Source organism: Bradysia coprophila, chromosome II, assembly GCF_014529535.1.
Source record: "Bradysia coprophila strain Holo2 chromosome II, BU_Bcop_v1, whole genome shotgun sequence".
Taxonomy (NCBI): Eukaryota; Metazoa; Arthropoda; class Insecta; order Diptera; family Sciaridae; genus Bradysia; species Bradysia coprophila.
The window spans coordinates 1,165,865-1,186,006 of NC_050735.1; the positions used below are offsets into that span (position 1 = coordinate 1,165,865).

A 20,142-nucleotide genomic window follows, 5' to 3' on the forward strand; every position below is an offset into this window, starting at 1 on the left:
TCGTACGGGTCGGCGTTAGCTATGTTTTTCCTTTTAAGTTCATTTTCGTTCACTAAATGTTACCAAAACTTGCAACAACATGTTCATAGTGGAATGTCTGTTTTTTTTGTTTATCAATTATTTTGTTCAAATGTTTTAAATAAATGTTGATAATAGTTTCAATCAATTAAAATATCAATTAAATTTGATAATAAATACTTTTTCAGTGTCAAATCATATTTTTGTAGAACATTTTAAGTGAAAATAAAATTTGATTGAAAAACACTCAAACACTCAAAATGTCAAGTAAACGGATGAACCGTTTTCTAAACGGAGAGCTCTCCGTTTAACTGCGCTAGCGGCCTTAAATTCGTAGATTTTTAATCAAACTCGTTTACTCTGAGATGATTAGAAATGTTTTCATTCGAAATGATAAAAATTGTGAATGTATGAACAATTACGAACAATTATTGTTCTTTTATTGTTACTAAAATTTCCAAGAAATTGTCGGATGTGAGAGATCCAAAAAAGCTGTATGTGAGAGATACAGCGACAAAACAAAAAACGAGTTTCTAACAAGTGACGAAGAAGTGTATGTGCGCTCGTACAATTGAAATGATTGCTCATTTCGGTTTGTGTCGTGTCACATGGTCATCGCCGAAATCAGCATTGTTTTTCCTGGTTGTTCGTCCACTTTGATTGTAAACGGTAAAACGTTTCGTCATGAATCGTAACGGTAACATGTTTCGTTCACCCTTGGTTGCATAAAAGCAATTTTTTCAACAATTTGGTCTAGTCAAAGCAATACAACATTTAGTTAATGGCTATTATGAATAGTTATTCGTTCAACGAGGGAAGAAAAGTGGGAAGTTGTTCACCTGAGAAACTACAATTTCCAACTTTTTTTCTTAACTAGTGAACACAACGTTTTTCACAACAAAATCATCCGAAGTTTCAGTGGAGAAGATAAAATGACTGCGTTGTGAAATTTATAATTACATCATCAATATTTATAAAAAAAACAATCTCTGAGAATTAGATCGCGTTTGTTCGGCCAGTGAAAATTCGTAGTTATTTACGCCGTAAGTGAGGTCGAAATTCAAAAATTGTCTCACGCAAGACTTTCTAACGCAGCGTCATTTTCATACAGGGAAGCGTTGAAATGTATTTTTCGGCTCACTTTTTCATCGAATCGTTCACTTGAAATTCAAATTTTAGGCACACTTACGGCGTGAATTCGGAACAAACTTATAAATGTTGGTTTTCCATGTTCCGAGAACAGTTGTAATAACCACACAGATTACAAATTAACAAGATAATCTATTGTAAGAACGTCCGAATGGACTAACTAGTAAGGTCTGCGCATGGTAATGTACAGTAGACTACTTGATTACTAAATTGCACATAATTCCATTCCACAATGCTTAAAATTTTACTCAAGTATTTACATCGATCGACACAAGTTTATAATGGATTCAAATAACCAGTATTAGTTTGGGAGTGGGTTGTTATAGTCGATAAAAACAAAATCAAAGAAAATGTTTAAGATTAAAGTTGACCAAACATATCAGCTAATTATAAAATTGTTTTATTTGAGTGGAATATGGCAAAGTGACAATGAATCTGATTTCTGGAAAATCGGCAAGAAATTGTTCCACACTCTCTTCGGTGCTTTGTTCCCCTTATTCTTTGCCACAAATTCTTTTCTTTGCAAAGACGGAAGCGAACATATTTTTTCAGCACAGCTTTCACTTATGACGTTCATTATGTACGTGAAATTTTTGTATCTCCTTTTCAAGCAGCAAGAAATCCTCGCATTTTTATCTGATCCGATCGTTGTCCACTCAATTAAAAATCGTGAAGAATACGATGAAATAAGGAAAAAGATACAGAAATTTATGCGATTCGTGCGGCCATATTGTTTAGCAATATTGAAAATTGCTCTTTTGCTCATCATAATAAAACTGCCAATATTCTCCACTGATAGAGGCTTGCCCTATTTTATCAGTTTCTCGTGGAACGATTCAGAAATTGTTTATTGGTTGGCGTACTTGTTTTTATCATTGTCAACTTTCTTGTACTGCATAGCTAACTCACTTACACCCCTAATTTGGTACATACTACTGAATTTTTCCGTCGAGTACGAATTGCTGGGAAATAAATTGAGAAGATTAGGGTTGGGAAAGAAAACTGCCGAGACAAGTGTCAAGATACTGTACAATTTGAGATTCACTCAACGAAGTATTTTCGTTGAAGATTTAATCGTTTTGATAAAAGCTCATCGAAATATGGCCGAGTACGATTTTGCACATTCGAAAATCGATTTCAAATTAATTTTCCTTTTGAAAAACAGAACAATCGAGAGATTCAGATCATACTTCTCCATGTTATTTTGGCCCAAATAACAACCAGTGGCATTGTTATTTGTACTTCTGTTTACAGTCTAGCCTTTGTGAGTATACTACTGAAATACCGTCACTCGTCAAAATGTTCAACCCGTAGTCACATCTCAATTTAGGTGTCGAACCAAAATATTGTACAAACTGAATTTTATGTCATTGTGTTGCTCTATGGAATTTTTGACATTTTTTTGGTTACGTACCTGGCAAACGAAATTACCGTTGCGAGCAAGCGACTGTCTTACTGTTTATATGAGTCAAATTGGATCGAGCAGACAGAATCATGTAAAAAATATGTTCTTATCATGGGCGAAGTCTTGAAACAACCGCAACAACTGGTGGTTCTAATATATCTAATGAACTTAGAAACTTTTATGACGGTGAAATGCTATGAATTTGTTTTTTTGTTGTAAACAATTTTTATTTTTCATTACGAACAGATAATCAATGGTGCCTATCGCATGTTCCACATCTTAAAAAAACTTTAGGTGAATTAGCAATACTTCTAATTTGGTGCAAAATTCACTCGATTCGTACAGTAAATAATCATTATTTGTCGAACAATAGCCCATCAGCATTTAACGGAGCTGATAAATTTAACTCTATTGTAAAATTGGGTTAAATTTATCGATTTGGCGCTGGCAGGAGTTGAGCTAATTTGATTAAAAATCATTTATTCATGTTCGTTCGCTGGTTTCGCTTAGAAAATAGCTATGTAAACAAATTTTTGATGTAATAAATGTGATGTGAAATAAAAACTTTTGTTGCCACGGTTGTCTTGGATAGAAAAATCGCATGATCAAACTTTGACTAGACGTTTTCAAGAAAAGTATACGCTCCTCAGAACGCAGAACGAAAATAGACTGTTATGATCAGAGCTAGGGAACCGAAGACTAGTTAATTATAACTTGCCTTGGAGTACTTGTCAAAATATCGCTTTCTCTTTCAACATGTTACGTTGAGAGCGAGAGGACCGAAGACCAGTCTATTATAAGTTATCTTGGGGTACTTTCTTTCTCTTTCATTACAACACTCTATGAAGTGTAAAGTAGACAAATAGATAACAAATCATTGTGTCAACAATAGAGTGTTGTAATTTTTGTAAGAAAAGTGCTAATTTTCGGTTTTGGATCACACAAGCTTCGAAGAATTTTTTTGGAAAGTGGCTTTGGTTTTCAAAAGAATCCCTTCCTAGTAAGAGAAACACTCTTTACAATAGATGAACTATGAGATACATCAATCGCTAAACCTTAGTATACAAGCTGGTGAAAAAAATTGATTGACAAGCACATGACACTAGAATTGTCAAATCAACCTTATTACAAGTGCGCAATGTCATATCATGCAGTTAATAAGTTTCACCTGCGACTATATGCGACTATATTCAACATATGAATGTATGTATATGATTATTAACGTGTATATCACATCAAGCTTGAATTTAAATGTTCAATAGGTGACTTCTTATTTTTCTCGGACGGTCCTACAAGGACCCATGTTTTGGTTGGGTCAGGTCACATGGCTCACTAATATTTTCAGTAGATATTTATCATTAACTGCGAATTCCTTTTATTTTATTCGAAACTAAATTCACGCCGAAAGTGCGGTCGAAATTGTGCCTAAAATTTGAATTTCAGGTGAACGATTCGATGAAAAAGTGAACCGAAAAAAACATTTCAACGCTTCCTTGTATGAAAATGACGCTACGTTAGAAAGATCTCCGCACTTTCCGTTTTGAATTTCGACCGCACCTACACGGCGTGAATTGCTCGAAAAAATGTCTCAAATTTGTTGCTGCATTTGCAGGAATTTAAATAATATTCCGCATTTGCGAGGTTGGCTATGATCCTATGATTAGTTTTCACCGTCTGTACACAAAATCGTCAAATTGAAATTAATCCACTGCACTTTGCTGTGCTGTCATCAGTTTCGCAAACCGAGGAGATCTATAGCGGAGTGTCAATATAATTCCAGTTCTCAACAGATTTATAGTTTTCCACAGTTTTCCCTATCAACAAAATTTGATGATCAATTTTTACTTTTGATTTTATCTCGTCTTTTTCTGATTTGTTTTTTGCGTGACTGATGATGAGACAATGAAAATTTCAAGTTTCACGAAAAATCAATTTTTTGAAAAATCATGTTGCTGTTTTCATTGCTGATCAAATTGATTCGATGTCATGAATTTTGATTTTTGAACCCTGTGCAGGTGACGCTTACAAATTCGACACACAAAAAGATATGCGTCGCACTTGATTGCGAAAGTACACGAAAGTTTTATCAATAAAATTTTTACCCGAAAAATTTTAGGAACAAAATTATAACAAAAAAAAATTGCGTCACAGGCGGCAGATGTTAAGGAAGGAAAATTTTTATAATTGTGAAATATATTACTTTAAAGAATGTTATTCAAACGGAAGAAAGCCGAATCTGCCTCTTTTAGACGCAATTTTTTTTGTTATAAATTTCTTCCTAAAGTTTTTCGTGTAAAATTTGTGTTGATACACTTAACAAAATTACTGAAGTATCTCCTTTTCGTTTTCAACAGATTCTACATAATTTCTAGATCCACAAATTTGACAGTCTTCATATTGAATGGTTTTTTGGTTTTTCTCCCAGTAATTTTTCATAATTGTAAAACTTTTGCGTACTTTCCTTATCAGCTGTCATTTGTGACTCATATATTTTTGCGTGTCGAACCTACACCGACATCAGTTCTTTTGTAAGTGGTTTTGGGCGATCAATAACAATCGACAGGTTATGCCCTTTACGAATAGAAATAGGTAAAGAATAGCAACCGTTAGCTTCACGCAAAGAGTGTAAAGTTAAAGCCATTCAAACAATGAGACTTTCTAAATATGTTTTCATATGTACATGAAAGTATTCATTATCGTTTCTCAGTTTGTATATAAATGCATTCGAGTGCATGAATAGAACCAGTTTCAGTACGGCAGAGGGTTGGAGACAGTCGATAATAAAATTCTTAGAAAATGTTGACGATTCAAGTGGACAGAACATATGAGCAAATCATAAAATTGTTTTACCAACTCGGAATATGGCAAAGTGATCGAGAATCTAATTTCCGTAAGATAGGAAAGAAATTGTTCTACACTTTTGTCGGTGCCTTGTTCCCGATATTCTTTGCATCTAATGCATTTCTATGTGCCGATGGAAATGAGTCTATTCTTTCCGTACTGGTTGCAATTATTACGTCGGTTATATACGTGAAATTTTTGTACATCGTGTTCAAGACAACAGAAATCCTCGCATTTTTGTATGATCCGGTAGTTGTTCATTCAGTTGTAGATCGGGAAGAATATGACGAAAAAAGCAAAAAAATTAACAAATTTATCGGATTCGTATGGCCATATTGTGTTTTAGTATTTGCAACCGTTCCTTTGCTACTTATTTCGAAGCTGCCAATAATCTCTGCCGATAAAGGATTGCCTTATTACATCAGTTTCGAGTGGAACGATTCAGAAGTCTTATATTGGCTGGCGTATTTGTTCTTGTCGTTGGAAACTCCTTTGTACGTTGTTGCTAACTTAATTACACCCTTAATTTGGTACATAATGCTGAATTATTCCATCGAGTACGAATTGGTGGGAAATAAACTGAGAAAGTTAGGAGTGGGAAAGAACCTTGTGGACGCAAGAACCAAGACCCAGAAAACCGCCAGATTGACACAACAAAGTGTGTTCGATGAAGAATTAATTGTTCTGATAAAAGCTCATCGTAACTTGGCCGAGTATGATTTTTCGCTTTTCAAAGTGGATTTCCAACAGTGATTTTTGATTTCTATTCCGAAACAGAACAATCGAGCAATTCAGATCTTTTTTCACCATTATTTTTGGGTCAAATCACCACCACCGGCGTCTGCATTTGTGCTTCAGTTTACTGCTTAGCATTTGTGAGTACAACTGGAAATACGGATAATCACAATAGTGTTCAACTCGCCGTCTCATCCAAATTTAGGTTTCGAACCAAAATATTGTTCAAACCGAAATGTATGTTAGCATGTTGCTCTATGGAATTTTTGATATTTTTTTGGTTATGTACCTAGCAAACGACATTACCGTTGCGAGTGATCAACTATCTTACTGCTTATTTACATCAAATTGGATTGGGCAGACAGAATCATGTAAACAATATGTCCTTATCATGTGCGAAGTGTTAAAGCAGCCTCAACAGCTGGTCATTTTGATATATCCAATGAACTTAGAAACTTTCATGACGGCGCAGGGCCTATTTTTGGGAAATTGAATTTTCCAAATTTCCTCAAATTTGCCAAAATTTGTTAATATTTTCCAAAATTTTCCAGAATTTGCCAAATTTTTTGATAGCAAATTCTAGCAAATTTTGGAAAATATTAGCAAATTCTAGCAAATTTTGTCAAATTTGAGGAAATCTGGAAAATTCAATTTCCCAAAAATAGGCCCTGGCACGGTGAGAGAAGAGTGAAAAGCTTTGAATTTGATTTTTTGTTGTAAATAAATTTCTTTACTCATAACAGATAATCAATGGTGCCTACAGCATGTTCAACATCTTAAAAAACTTTCAGTGAATTATCGAATCTTCTAATGTGACACAATATTCAGACCTTATTTCATTATTTTTGGAAAAACCTCCTTATTCCTGCTTATTTTCTTCCTTCCTTATTTTTAAATATTAAATCTTCGACATTTTAAATAGCAAATCTATTTTCTGAACACATTTTTGGTCCTACAGCCGTTGAAAAGTGAAAACTAACATGTTTTCTGTTTTGGGACTAGTTTTGGGTTGAATTGTGGGACAAAAATACTTAATTTAATGAACAACAGTGGCGCTAGTTGTCCAGCAAAGTTTTTATTCAATAAAATTCTGACACTTTTGATTCGGGGTGCTCACATTCGCACCATAAACAAGGCATCAGAACAGTCGGAGCGTTTGCTGCGACTTAGCCCCGTACAACCCGTAATCCTATTTCGTCCGCAACCATAATACGTCCGTACTGAAACTGTTCATTTTTAAAATTGCGCATAGCGCAATTACGAAAGCCCGTACGAAGTACCTTTTAAATAAAACCAACAATTTACGACATTGTTTTAGAAACCCAAAATTTTTTGCCAACTTTCCATTGGGTATTCAATTACCTCTCAAATGAAACAAAAACTAGCAAAATCGGATGAGATTTACTCGATTTATGTGCAAAAAACACTTAGGGCCGAGTAGCGGCCTTAGTCCAAGGGCCCAAATTTGAAACTTTTTTCGCCACGTTCTTTTCAGTATTCAATTACCTTCCATAAAAAACTAAATCTAGCAAAATCGGATGAGATTTACTCGATTTATGTGCAAAAAACACTTAGGGCCGAGTAGCGGCCTTAGTCCAAGGGCCCAAATTTGAAACTTTTTTCGCCACGTTCTTTTCAGTATTCAATTACCTTCCATAAAAAACTAAATCTAGCAAAATCGGATGAGATTTACTCGATTTATGTGCAAAAAACACTTAGGGCCGAGTAGCGGCCTTAGTCCAAGGGCCCAAATTTGAAACTTTTTTCGCCATCATTCTATTCGGCATTCAATTATCTCTCAAATGAAACAAAAACTAGCAAAATCGGATGAGATTTACTCGATTTATGTGCAAAAAACACTTAAGGCCGAGTAGCGGCCTTAGTCCAAGGGCCCTAATTTGAAACTTTTTTCGTCACGTTCTTTTCGGTATTCAATTACCTTCCATAAAAAACTAAAACTAGCAAAATCGGATGAGATTTACTCGATTTATGTGCAAAAAACACTTAGGGCCGAGTAACGACCTTTGAGCCCTCCCAACAAGCCCACGTTGCATCTTACCCAAAAACAATGTTCAGCAACTTTGTTCTACTCGTCAATACCTTTCATTTGATATATCACAAGCAGCTATTGCGTGCGTATTTCGGTAGATATCGTCGAAAGACTGAAAAACACCTATAGGGCCCTAGCTCTGGAGGGGCCGACCCTACCATGCCCATTTTCGAACTTGACCTTACTTTTGTCGATACCAATCGGGGAAAAAAAGAATTTTGAAAAAAGCTTGTGATTTACTCAAGCTAGAGGGGTCACGGACGGACGGACGGACGGACGGACATTTTTTTTATTGCGGATTCGTCATCTATGAACATAACCAAATGCTTTGCCCTTACTGTCTGCTTCCAATTCGACGTGTTACAAACGGCATATTAATCTTATAAAAATTCAAACGAGCAGTTAACAAAATCGAGAACATAAATGTACACATTTTTTGCGATGCTGACCCTTCCTAAGAATTGTTGACATTGTATCTTGAAATACACACAATATACTCATATTTATTTCTGAAATTTAAAGTAAAATTGTGAAATCTTGATGCATTGGAATTGAAGCTGCTGGTCACATTTTTAAATGGTACGGTAATGAGCAGCCAAGATTCAAATGTCAGAACCACTGTTCGCGTAGTATTGTTCTCGCATTCATTATTCTTGTGTCAATTTGATTCGGTTGTGATGTGAGAAAATTTCTGCTAAAATTTGTGCATTATTCGCGATTTTTAAGTGCGTTAAACATTAAAAATAGCCAAATATTTTTGTGAACGGCTAAAAGTGTTGAGGAAATTTCGGAAATATACGTGTGTGGAAGATACACATCAAAACATTGCTGTCGGTTTCAAATTTAAACATCCACAGCCAATGTTTTGATCGTGTTTTCCCATACAAATGATACGAAAAGTGAAATAATAAATTACCTAAGTATTTGGTCGCGGTAAATTGCTAATAATTTCTATTTTCTAATCGAAAATCTTTAAATCGAAGAATTTGACTTCGGAGGAATTTTCTGCTTTTGAAGTGGTCAGAAATAAATTATTTGTTTTTCTTCATCTAAAAAGGTTTTTTTTTTATCAAACTTTCCTTCAAATCAAGATAAAGCAGCTGCCGGTTGTTAGACGAGTTTAAGTTCATCAATCCTCTACGTTTTAGTAATCGAGGTTTTGTTGATGTGGCGAACGCTTTACCTTCATTTCGTGAAAATAATGATTCAATTATTGCTGATTTCGTGTTAATGCGATAATTTTTGAACGGTTCCTTAAAAGATGAAGAATCAACTTAAAAAATTAAAGATCTCTCTTCTTGACACCCAAGATTCTCGCTTGGTTAAAAAAAATTGCCTTTGTTAAATGTCAAAATTAGCCGCTTTCCAGGTCAGTAAGTAAATTTCCAAGAAAATTATGTTTTCATGTTTCGGGGCCAAAATTAGGGCAACTTTTTTGGTTTTATCTGGTTTTCGGCCGTTTACATGAAAAATTACTTGTGTACCAGTTTGGGCACTTTCGCTTGTGGACCTTGCTCTGCCCAAACTACAGCTCGTGAAATTGCCTCTAATCAGTCGTCCAAAACAGCGACAAATAACTAATTACTTCAACAGTAAAAATTGGTAAGGAAAGAATTGTCAAGTTTAAGCTTTTGGGAAGATCTGCGTGACTTGAAAATTCACATCATAACGGCGACGAGAATCTTCACGCCCCATTGTATCGTCAACCACGTATTGAGAGCAACACTGAACTGAGTGTGTTATAATCGCTACACGTGTATTGACTGAATTGATCACAGTCATGAGATTTTGGTCGATCAAAAAAATAATTTAGAAATGGGTCCCTTCGTTTCTTTATGCTGCATAGTGAAATATCCAAGGTGTAAGTTGACTTTATCAGTGCAGCTGCACCTACCGCGGTATAGTACTTTCTCACAAACGTTGTCATGCTTTTGGTAGAACTATACGGTTGATTGATTCTGTACGAAAATCTCTAACATCACGAAAATCGTTCATATCACTTGCTATAAATGCGTTCCTGTTCCTAGTCTATTTTGATAAATCATTATTCAGCTATTATGACCTTTGTATTACTAAAAACTCCCAGATAATGAAAAGTCTGATGACTTGAAAGGGATCTCGCTGCCAACTACAAACGTCCTCATTTAAGACTTGATCTTTTGATAGTAGGAACTTCTTAGAACATAGTATCGATCACAAACCGAACATTCGAATAGCATGCATCGATTTGCTAAGCTCTTGTTTTCGGTGAGAGATACTAACTGTTGATATCAGTGTACAGTTCATATAAAATGCTAATGCACATTTCCATGTGTTATTAAATATTTCGAAAATATTGACGCACACAGAGACTCAAAAAGCTTCTTGAACAAGATAACTTTCTTATGAAAATTTGATAAAAAAAAACCTTTTTAGATGAAGAAAAACAAATAATTTATTTCTGACCACATCAAAAGCAGAAAATTCCTCCGAAGTCAAATTCTTCGATTTAAAGATTTTCGATTAGAAAATAGAAATTATTAGCAATTTACCGCGACCAAATACTTAGTTAATTTATTATTTCACTTTTCGTATCATTTGTATGGGAAAACACGATCAAAACATTGGCTGTGGATGTTTAAATTTGAAACCGACAGCAATGTTTTGATGTGTATCTTCCACACACGTATATATCCGAAATTTCCTCAACACTTTTAGCCGTTCACAAAAATATTTGGCTATTTCCAATGTTTAACGCACTTAAAAATCGCGAATAATGCACAAATTTTAGCAGAAATTTTCTCACATCACAATCCGAATCAAATTGACACAAGAATAATGAATGCGAGAACAATACTACGCGAACAGTGGTTCTGACATTTGAATCTTGGCTGCTCATTACCGTACCATTTAAAAATGTGACCAGCAGCTTCAATTCCAATGCATCAAGATTTCACAATTTTACTTTAAATTTCAGAAATAAATATGAGTATATTGTGTGTATTTCAAGATACAATGTCAACAATTCTTAGGAAGGGTCAGCATCGCAAAAAATGTGTACATTTATGTTCTCGATTTTGTTAACTGCTCGTTTGAATTTTTTATGGTGCGAATGTGAGCACCCCGAATCAAAAGTGTCAGAATTTTATTGAATAAAAACTTTGCTGGACAACTAGCGCCACTGTTGTTCATTAAATTAAGTATTTTTGTCCCACAATTCAACCCAAAACTAGTCCCAAAACAGAAAACATGTTAGTTTTCACTTTTCAACGACTGTATATTTTGAAAAAGGATTCTAATGGAAAGATATCACCAGAAGTAAACTAAAATCCAGTATTTAAAAGACTTAAAATGTATTTAATTGGCCAATTGTTTGAACATACAGACAATTTAGAACCAATTCACAATTTTTATTTTTTTTATTTAACGACAAACATATTATTTCAATAAATAATTACAGAATCATTTGATACTCTTGTTACTGAGCATACGGTATTTTTTACGTTGCGATTTGGCAACGGACCAAATTCAACACTGGAACTCACCCACAGCGCGAGGCTATTAATACTAAAGCGAGTCAAAAAGCAAACAAACAGAGCAAACAGCTCTTCAGCTTGATCACGTGAAGTGAAAAACAGTGAAGCAGAGACGCTGTTTCGACCTCGGGATTCAGTGGCGGTCAGCGACTAGCGTGATCTAGCCATCATCAGTTGTTTCCACTGATCCCTTCCCAAGACAGCTGTAAAACTTTCAATTGAACAAGTGCTGAAAGTCTACTTAAAAAGGTTGCCATCTACAGATGGGAAATTTCGCAATGAAAGTAGATAAGTAGGTATGGCCAGTCCATACAAGTCGGAGCACATACGGATTTGCATGGCGCCACCTCAAACGAACTCATTTCTAGTGGAAATTTGCACTAGAAATGAGTTCGTTTGAGGTGGCGCCATGCAAATCCGTATGTGCTCCGGCTAGAACAAATTTGAACGTTTGGCCATACCTATCTATTTACTTTCATTGAAATTTCGGACAATGACGGAAAGCAACTTCGAAGTAAAAACCATCAAATCGTAGCAAAAACAGATCAGTTCATTCAGAGAAAATTCGCACGAAAAACAAAGGAAAATCCACAGCAAACAGCGAACAAAAACATTTTGCACAACATCACAAACCGAAACTCGAAAACTGATCTAAACGAAATGACTTGAAGTAAATTCCTTGACTCCGGTAGCTTCGATTAGACAAAATTCAGAACAAAGTCACTTGCGAAATCAATTGATATTTTTTGTAAAAGAAAATTTAATGATCTAGGTTCACCAGTCTCTTTTTTCATCAATAAACCCAATCGAGATAGAAATGAATTTCGTATTTGGTCCCATACATCCTAGTATTTCGAATGCCAACGGTGTAAAATGGTAGTCATTCCGAATTTGTGTGTTATGATTATATTTTCGTCTTTCAGCCGCTTCTGCAACCGATCCAGCAATTTTTGACGACAAATATAAATATGATTTTGTCAATGTATTTACTACTGTTGCGTCCCATAAAATGGCTTTTCCATGACTCCATGGGATCAGTGTCATTCCGTCTGATTTTTTTCCTCTGGTAGTTCCAAAGTATGTGGGATTCTTGCGGTCGATAAAGAAGAAGAAATGATCTTGCTAAAATCTGAGTGACGAGCATAACGACCACCAGTTTTTGTACACGACAGGCCATGAAGACCATTGACATCAACCATTTCACCGCAGACGCAAACAGTGCTTTGGCGTAGTGCAATGGCAATTCTCGCTGAATCATTGTCCAATAACAAACCCAATTGACTCGATGGAGCTACTTGCAACCACTTCGATGATTCTTTGTTTAATGATGCAAGTAGTCTGGCAATTGAGAGATTTAAAGATTAAAGATTTAAAAGCAAGCGGGGTAAATAAATAATTTTCTTTAAGTTTTCTATAAATGCTTGAAATGCCATCGACGTCAAGAAATGTCATACAAATGAATGAATGAACAAAACATTTAAAGAAACTTAAGTGAGGTTACGTGTGAAAGTACCGTAGATCTTGAAGATGATCTATAATTAGACTTGAAAGGATTCAAAAGAAAGTCACTAGGCTTTTGTATTTCAACTTCAATTTGGAGCTCCCTCGTCCTCATTACGACGTAGATGGAAGATGTATTTATACAAACTAGCAATTATCGTTGCAAGAACAGACACCGCGTTGTCCCGCTGGTTTGAGATGCTGATTCTGATTCTCTGGATCAAAAAGTTTTTCGATCGGAACTCTCCTGGGTTCAGCATTTTTTAATCTATTTAATCAGCTTCTTCACGTCTTGTCCCAAGGGACTAATACTTTCAATCGATATCGGACAGAAGTGGAAGTTGTCCAGAGCTCTGTACTTCGTTCATTTATAATATTTTGACAGGAGCAGCAACACCTGCTCGTCGGCTTGTTGACGCCAGATAGGATTAACATGTTGTGTCAGCACCAGTGAAATCAAAGATCAGTGGTTTTCCTGTTGGTTCTCGAAGAAGCAAGCCAGCAAAGCTCTATACGCAAATTCCTAGAACTGAGGTGTTGTATACCTTTTGTATCCCAGTCACCCGATGGTTTAGAGTTAAATTAATGTAGAATTAGATAAAGATGCGAATATGTAACATTTTTTCTTCTTTGACCTTCAATTCCGAAAAGAGATCCCTAAAGTTGCATATATCAATTAAAGTCATGTCTGACTTTTATTTAAATAATTTTATTCAAATTTGATTAAAATACTGAATCGAGGTATATATACACGTATATGCTTATAAGCTTCAATAATTTATGACTTGATGAACTTCTCCAAGTCTGTTCTGTAATTCAAAACGATGGAATCCTTCGAATGCAACGTCTAATTAACTTAAATTGTGTCCGGTGCGCCTATGCCACGTCTATTATTCAAAATGTAAGGATATTTCAGGTCATCGAAACAATACTTGAACTGAGTTGTAATCACGCGTCAAACGTTAATAAGTAAATAGCATGTCGTCAGTTGGATCACGGCAGAGCAAAATAAACCAGGCAGGAGCGGTTCATTTTCGTAACGTCAAATAACCTAATACACTGCATGAAAATGAACTCAAATGAACACTGACACAAATTGGAAAATTTTATTAGTAAAAATGTAGTTCTACTAGATTATTCAGGTCCCTAGTCAAACCAGCGCTCCTGCCTGGTTATCTTTACTCTGTCGTGGTTGGATTCAATTCATAAATTATTCAAAACGAAAATTTGAAAAATTTAATTTGCAGCTACAGGACGTGTTAAATACCGAAATTATTTTCAGTGCATATTCGGTGTCGGGGAATCTGGCACACGAATATCACACCTTCGAAATATATTTTTCACAATCTCGAATGTCTCTACAAAATTTTAGAAGCGAATAATCGTTAGAGTTCACTTTTTACTTTATTTTCGCGCCGTGTGCCAGATTACCCGTCCAGTTCGATTAAAGATTTCTTTCTTTTTCAAGTCATTTTTGTGTACAGTCCCACTATTTGAACTAAACTCAGGAAAGCACTAAAATCCACATAGGTTATTATCGTACAAAGCATCTTACATTAGTAACTGTGCTAGGAGCGACATTAGAATACACTTTCAGTGACAATTTTCTTTGGGTTTCGTTTTTGTTTCTCAGAATCATAAAAGATTCTCTAATGCAAACGTTTTACATAGTCCGTTGCCATTTGTTTGTGCTACTATAATCACACGTTCAGATTGATTTACCTCTCTACGTCAGACGTAGTACGTCTACAGCCTTATGAAGGAAATCTCCCCAATTTTGATCAAATGAATAGTAGATTACGTCCTTGTTTAACACTTTTTATTATGCCAAGTGTGGCGTTTGAAGCTCGAGCCAAAGGCGAGGGATGCAACCGCACAACTCAGAATAAAAAGTTACAAAAAATTACATAGGTTATTTCAGTCACTAAGCCACCGGGAAATGAGTTGTAACGCTCATGTCAATGAAGGTATGACTCATTTCCCGGCGGAAGAGAGTCAAATAACAGTCTCGTTGTGCAGAAGCTAGTATTATAGTGTAAACAGGTTAGTTACAAGCCTCATGCCATGCCAGTTACAAGCACTGGAAGAGAAAATCGATTCACAAAAATGTGTGTTACAATTAGTTATTTACAAAAGTAAAAAAATATTCAACCCTGTGAGAAGTTTGCAGCCTGAACGAAGTGAGTGAATATGGCAAAAGATTTCTATGTGACGTAGCGTTTTTTTTGCGTCAAGTAAGTAATATCGTTCATTGTAAGCGATATCATTTATTAAATCATGATTTCGTACATCAACATCTTCGCTACTTATTGGCTTCACACTTTCACTTTTCGCCCCCTGGAATGCATTTTTTTAAAATAGTTCGATATCATAGCACTGTCAAGCACCGAAGCTGACTTTGACATCACTCAATTAAAAGGTTAAATACACCACTGTTGACTATTTTTAGCCCCGTACGAAGTACAAAGGGGCTTATAGGATTACGATACCGTGTGTAATTGATGGAATTCGAAGCAGACGGTAAGGGCAAAGTGTTTGCCTATGTTCATAGATGACGAATCCGCAATAAAAATTTGGGCCGTCTGTCCGTCACGTCGATATCTTGAGTAAATCAAATCCGATATCAAAAATTTTTTTTTCCTTGAAAGATAGTCAAAATAGTGAGGCTAAGTTCGAAGATGGGCATATTCGGGTCGGCCCTTCGTGAGTTAGGGCTACCTAAGTGATTTAAGGTCTTTTGGTGATATTTATGGCAAAATAAACGATGGAAATGTAAATGACCAGGCAAATGATAGGTATTGTCAATACCAATCCAGGAAAAAAAAGTTTTTTAAAATCGGGTTAGTGGACCGTGAGTTAGGGCCTTAGAAGTGAAAAGCTACTAGGGCCCTATGTGTATTTTACATAGAACTCAAGTAAATTTAATCCGTTTTTCGTAATTTTTGTTTCATTTGGAAGGTAATCGAACGCCGAGTAGAAAGTTGTTGAAAAATTATTAAATTTGGGTCCTTGGACTAAGGCCACTACTAGGGCCCTATGTGTATTTTACATTGAACTCGAGCAAATTTCATCCGTTTTTCGTAATTTTTGTTTCATTTGGAAGGTAATCAAAGGCCGAATAGAATGTAGTTGAAAAAAAAATTAAATTTGGATCCTCGGACTGAGGCCGATACTAGGCCCTATGTGTATTTATACTCAATAAATTAAAATTTTAGAGCTATTTGAAATTTTTGTTTTATTTGAAAGGAACGTCGTACGGGGCTTCGTAATTGCGCTATGCGCAATTTCTAAGATGTACACATTACATAATAATTTTACTTTAACTACTTTAACCGGCGCAATAGGCTTACGGTCAAAGTAGGGTGACAGACGCACTAGGGTCACGTACGCAATAGATATACGGGTTTATCTCCTGCAAGTTGATATTTCATACATTACGCGTTTCTGCATATAAACACAAACACATACATAACCACAGCCTATACGATTGGATAATTCACACATAACCCACCTAGGGTAAATTTACTTTCCATCTACATATTTGAAAAAGAAAAAAAATCGCCGAACGGCGGAAGCGAACGCGGGACCAGAAGCATATCAACCAAACATGCTGACCACTACGCCAACAAATCACATAATGAGATGCAATTGGTGTCGGTAGTGGTTCGTTAGTCACTTCTACATCGATCAAATAATCAGAGTAGTCGGAATGATGTGATTTGAACGAAATGTTGAGGTGGATAGTATATGTGTGTGAGTAAGTAAATAAAGGATTCTCTGTATGATGTTTTTTTTTTGTTGTGAATGCGTTTTAAAACAACATGCTTAATTAATTAATTTTAAATCCAAATTTTTGTGGTTATTTCGCTTTGTATGAAATATCAGCTTGCAGGAGATAAAACATTGTTCTACCTTGGTGTATATTTCTCGAATCACTTCTTATGTACAATTGTATATACACTCGCTGGCGCTCGTTATATACAATTGTACATACGAAGTTATTCTCGAAATATACACCAAGGTAGAAAATGTACTATTGTACGGGGCTCAGTCGCAGCAAACGCTCCGACTGTTCTGATGGCTCGTTTAATTTTGATAGCCATTGTATGAAAAAGAAAGACAGTGCGTTGTCGATATGCATTGACAGAATGTTGTACACCGATCAACGCTTGTTTTAAAATGGATTTGTGTGCATGAATACAATCAGTGTCAGTTTGTCAGAGTGTTGCAACGGTTGAACATAAAGTTCTAAGAAAATGTTTACGATTGAAGTTGACAAAACATATGAGATAATTATAAAAATATTTTATCTGAGTGGTGTATGGCAACGTGACAAAGAATCTAATTTCCGTTATATCGATAATCGTCAATTATTTTACAGTTTTTTTGGAGTCTTGTTACCAATCTTTTTTTTGACTAATGCTTATCTTTGTAACGATCGAAATGAATCTCTTTTTTCAGTACATGCTACGATAGTAGCGGCCGTTGTATACGTGAAACTTTTGTACCTTCTGTTCAAGAAAGACGAATTCCTAACATTTTTATATGATCCGATCATTGTTCATTCATTTGAAACTCGCGAAGAATATGACCGAATGATCAAAAAGATACAGAAATTTATTCGATTCGTACGTCCATATTGTTCGGCCTTTTTTGTAACTGCTTTTTTGATCATTGTAATAAGACTGCCAGCATTCTCCGCCGATAAAGGTTTGCCAGTTTTTATCAGCTTCTCGTGGAACGATTCGGAAATTGTCTATTGGTTGGCGTACTTGTTCGTGTCTTTGTCATGTATCTTGTATGTAATAGCCAACGTAATTGCACCGATAATTTGGTACATCATGATGAATTATTCGATCGAGTACGAATTGTTGGGAAATAAATTGAGAAATCTAGGAATGGCAAATAAAACTAAGGAGACAAGAGTAAAGAACCAGAAAAATTTCAGATTGCCACGCCGAAGTATGTTCGTTAAAGATTTGATAGTTTTGATAAAATCCCATCGCAACTTGACCGAGTAGGACTTTTTGGAATGCAAGTTGTAGTCGATGTCGATTTCACAATTTTATTTTTTTTAACAGAACAGTTGAGAGATTTAGGTCCTGTTTCTCAACATTATTTTTTTGTCAAATCACAACCAGTGGCATTGTGATTTGTGCGTCAGTTTACAGCTTAGCCTTTGTGAGTAATTCTGAAATACCAAAAGTCATTAAAATGTTCAACTCGTAGTCTCATCTGTTCTTAGGTTTCGAACCAAAATATTGTTCAAACAGAAATGTATGTGGTTGTACTGCTCTATGGAATTTTTGATATTTTTCTGGTTATGTATCTGGCGAACGACATTACCATTGCGAGTGACCGACTGTCCTACTGCTTATTTGAGTCAAATTGGATTGACCAAACAGAATCATGTAAAAAATATGTTCTCATCATGGGCGAAGTGCTAAAGCAGCCACAACAGCTGGTTATTTTGATTTACCCAATGAACTTAGAAACCTTCATGACGGTGAGTGAAGGTAGCAAGCAACGCACTGTTATAGATCTCCTCGGTTTGCGAAACTGATGACAGCACCGCACAGTGCGGTGGATTACTTTAATGATTTTGTGTACAAAGTAATCATAGCCAACCTCGCAAAAGCGGAATATTATTTAAATTACTGTAAATTCAGCAACAAATTTTAGACATTTTTTCGAGCAAATCAATGCTTTTATTTTCCAAATATAAACATTTCACTGTAACTACAAGTGTTTAATCAGAGCCGGGTGAAACCGATGAGCTACATGAGCTTAGCCCTGTGGCGCTGAAAAAAAATCACTCATATTGGCTCTGGAAATTTAAACGATGTGTTTAAAGTTAGCGCTTGAAACGAAATAGCCCAGTGGCGCTTCAAGTTTTAATCCGGCCCTGGGTCATGTTTTCAATTCAATTTTCCATCAGCATTTTATATGTGAACTGTTTTCCTAAAAAATATTTCAAAAACGTCGCCTTTTTGCGAAGTTGACTGTGTTTAGTTTGCAAATTTTGGCATGCGATCGAACTGCCAGTGGTCAACCGAAGAGATTTATAGGCTTGTTCCAAATACCTGTAAACACGATTTCTTTGGAACACGATTTCATCCATAGAGATTGGTTTTCCTATTAAATTTGACAATCCGTATTGCCTTGGAACGAACCAACGCACTGTGACAGTGCTTTGAACAAACCTATGTATTAGTGAAAGTCTTTTAATCTGATTTTTAGTTGTTAAATAAATGTCTTCTTTACGACAGGTTATCAACGGTGCCTACAGCATGTTCAACATTTTGAAAAATTTTCAATGAAAAGTCAATGGAAAAGTACCTAATGTTTTATGTATATTGTTTGTTTGACAAATCTGTCGCACCGATTGAGGGGGGGGGGGTCGTAGATTAACTTTTTATTTTTACACTTCTAGACTTCTACACTTATATTCAAGTTAAGAGCCCGTACAGAAATTATATTTTTTCGTCGCTCAGTGAACGCGCTGGGTTAGTGAAACTAAATTGTGACAACTCTCACTTCAGTATAAACAAAATTTATTTAATTTTCACTATTTACACAATATTTGTCGATGAAAAACTTATTATTTTTGACAATACTTAATCAAGACAATTAATTTTGCGAGTCGTAGCCCGAACGAGGTGAGGGTGACAAGCGAAATTGCCTAAAATAAACCGTACACAACTGAAGCGTATGCAACTTTTCATTCTGAGGGTCTAAATTGCGAAAAAAATTCCGAAATTTATGCCTCCAAACCATTTTATTCACTACTTTAGCTTCAAATGTAACAATATTTGATGTAATAAACTTGATGTGAAATAAAAACTTATTTGTTCTTGTCACAGAAATATAACATCACAAACACCAACTTAACAGTCTTGAACCATCTTCATCTATGTGGAATAGATTAG

At 35.5% G+C, this 20,142-nt stretch overlaps 3 protein-coding genes and 1 pseudogene across 3 annotated transcripts in view; all 4 read left to right on the forward strand.

The window, feature by feature from the left end:
- LOC119075071 (putative odorant receptor 71a) overlaps positions 1-20,142 on the forward strand; it is a 190,260-nt gene that overhangs the window by 163,989 nt on the left and 6,129 nt on the right. The window lies entirely within an intron of this gene.
- LOC119073159 (odorant receptor 30a-like) overlaps positions 1-20,142 on the forward strand; it is a 46,866-nt gene that overhangs the window by 21,049 nt on the left and 5,675 nt on the right. The gene's annotated exons all lie outside the window — the stretch shown is intronic.
- LOC119071963 lies at positions 5,337-6,990 on the forward strand (annotated as a pseudogene).
- Positions 17,470-19,533, forward strand: LOC119072684 (putative odorant receptor 71a). The gene is made up of 4 exons (XM_037177991.1): positions 17,470-18,230; positions 18,295-18,394; positions 18,459-18,719; positions 19,483-19,533. Exons 1-4 carry the CDS (start codon positions 17,470-17,472, stop codon positions 19,531-19,533), a joined length of 1,173 nt encoding a protein of 390 aa, XP_037033886.1.

Bases quoted from the DNA above. Each gene is read 5' to 3' on its own strand.
- LOC119072684 (XM_037177991.1), top strand. From the start codon at position 17,470: ATGTTTACGATTGAAGTTGACAAAACATATGAGATAATTATAAAAATA. The intron at 18,395-18,458 runs GTGAGTAATTCT...ATCTGTTCTTAG, and splicing joins CAGTTTACAGCTTAGCCTTT to GTTTCGAACCAAAATATTGT. The intron at 18,720-19,482 runs GTGAGTGAAGGT...TCTTTACGACAG, and splicing joins ACTTAGAAACCTTCATGACG to GTTATCAACGGTGCCTACAG.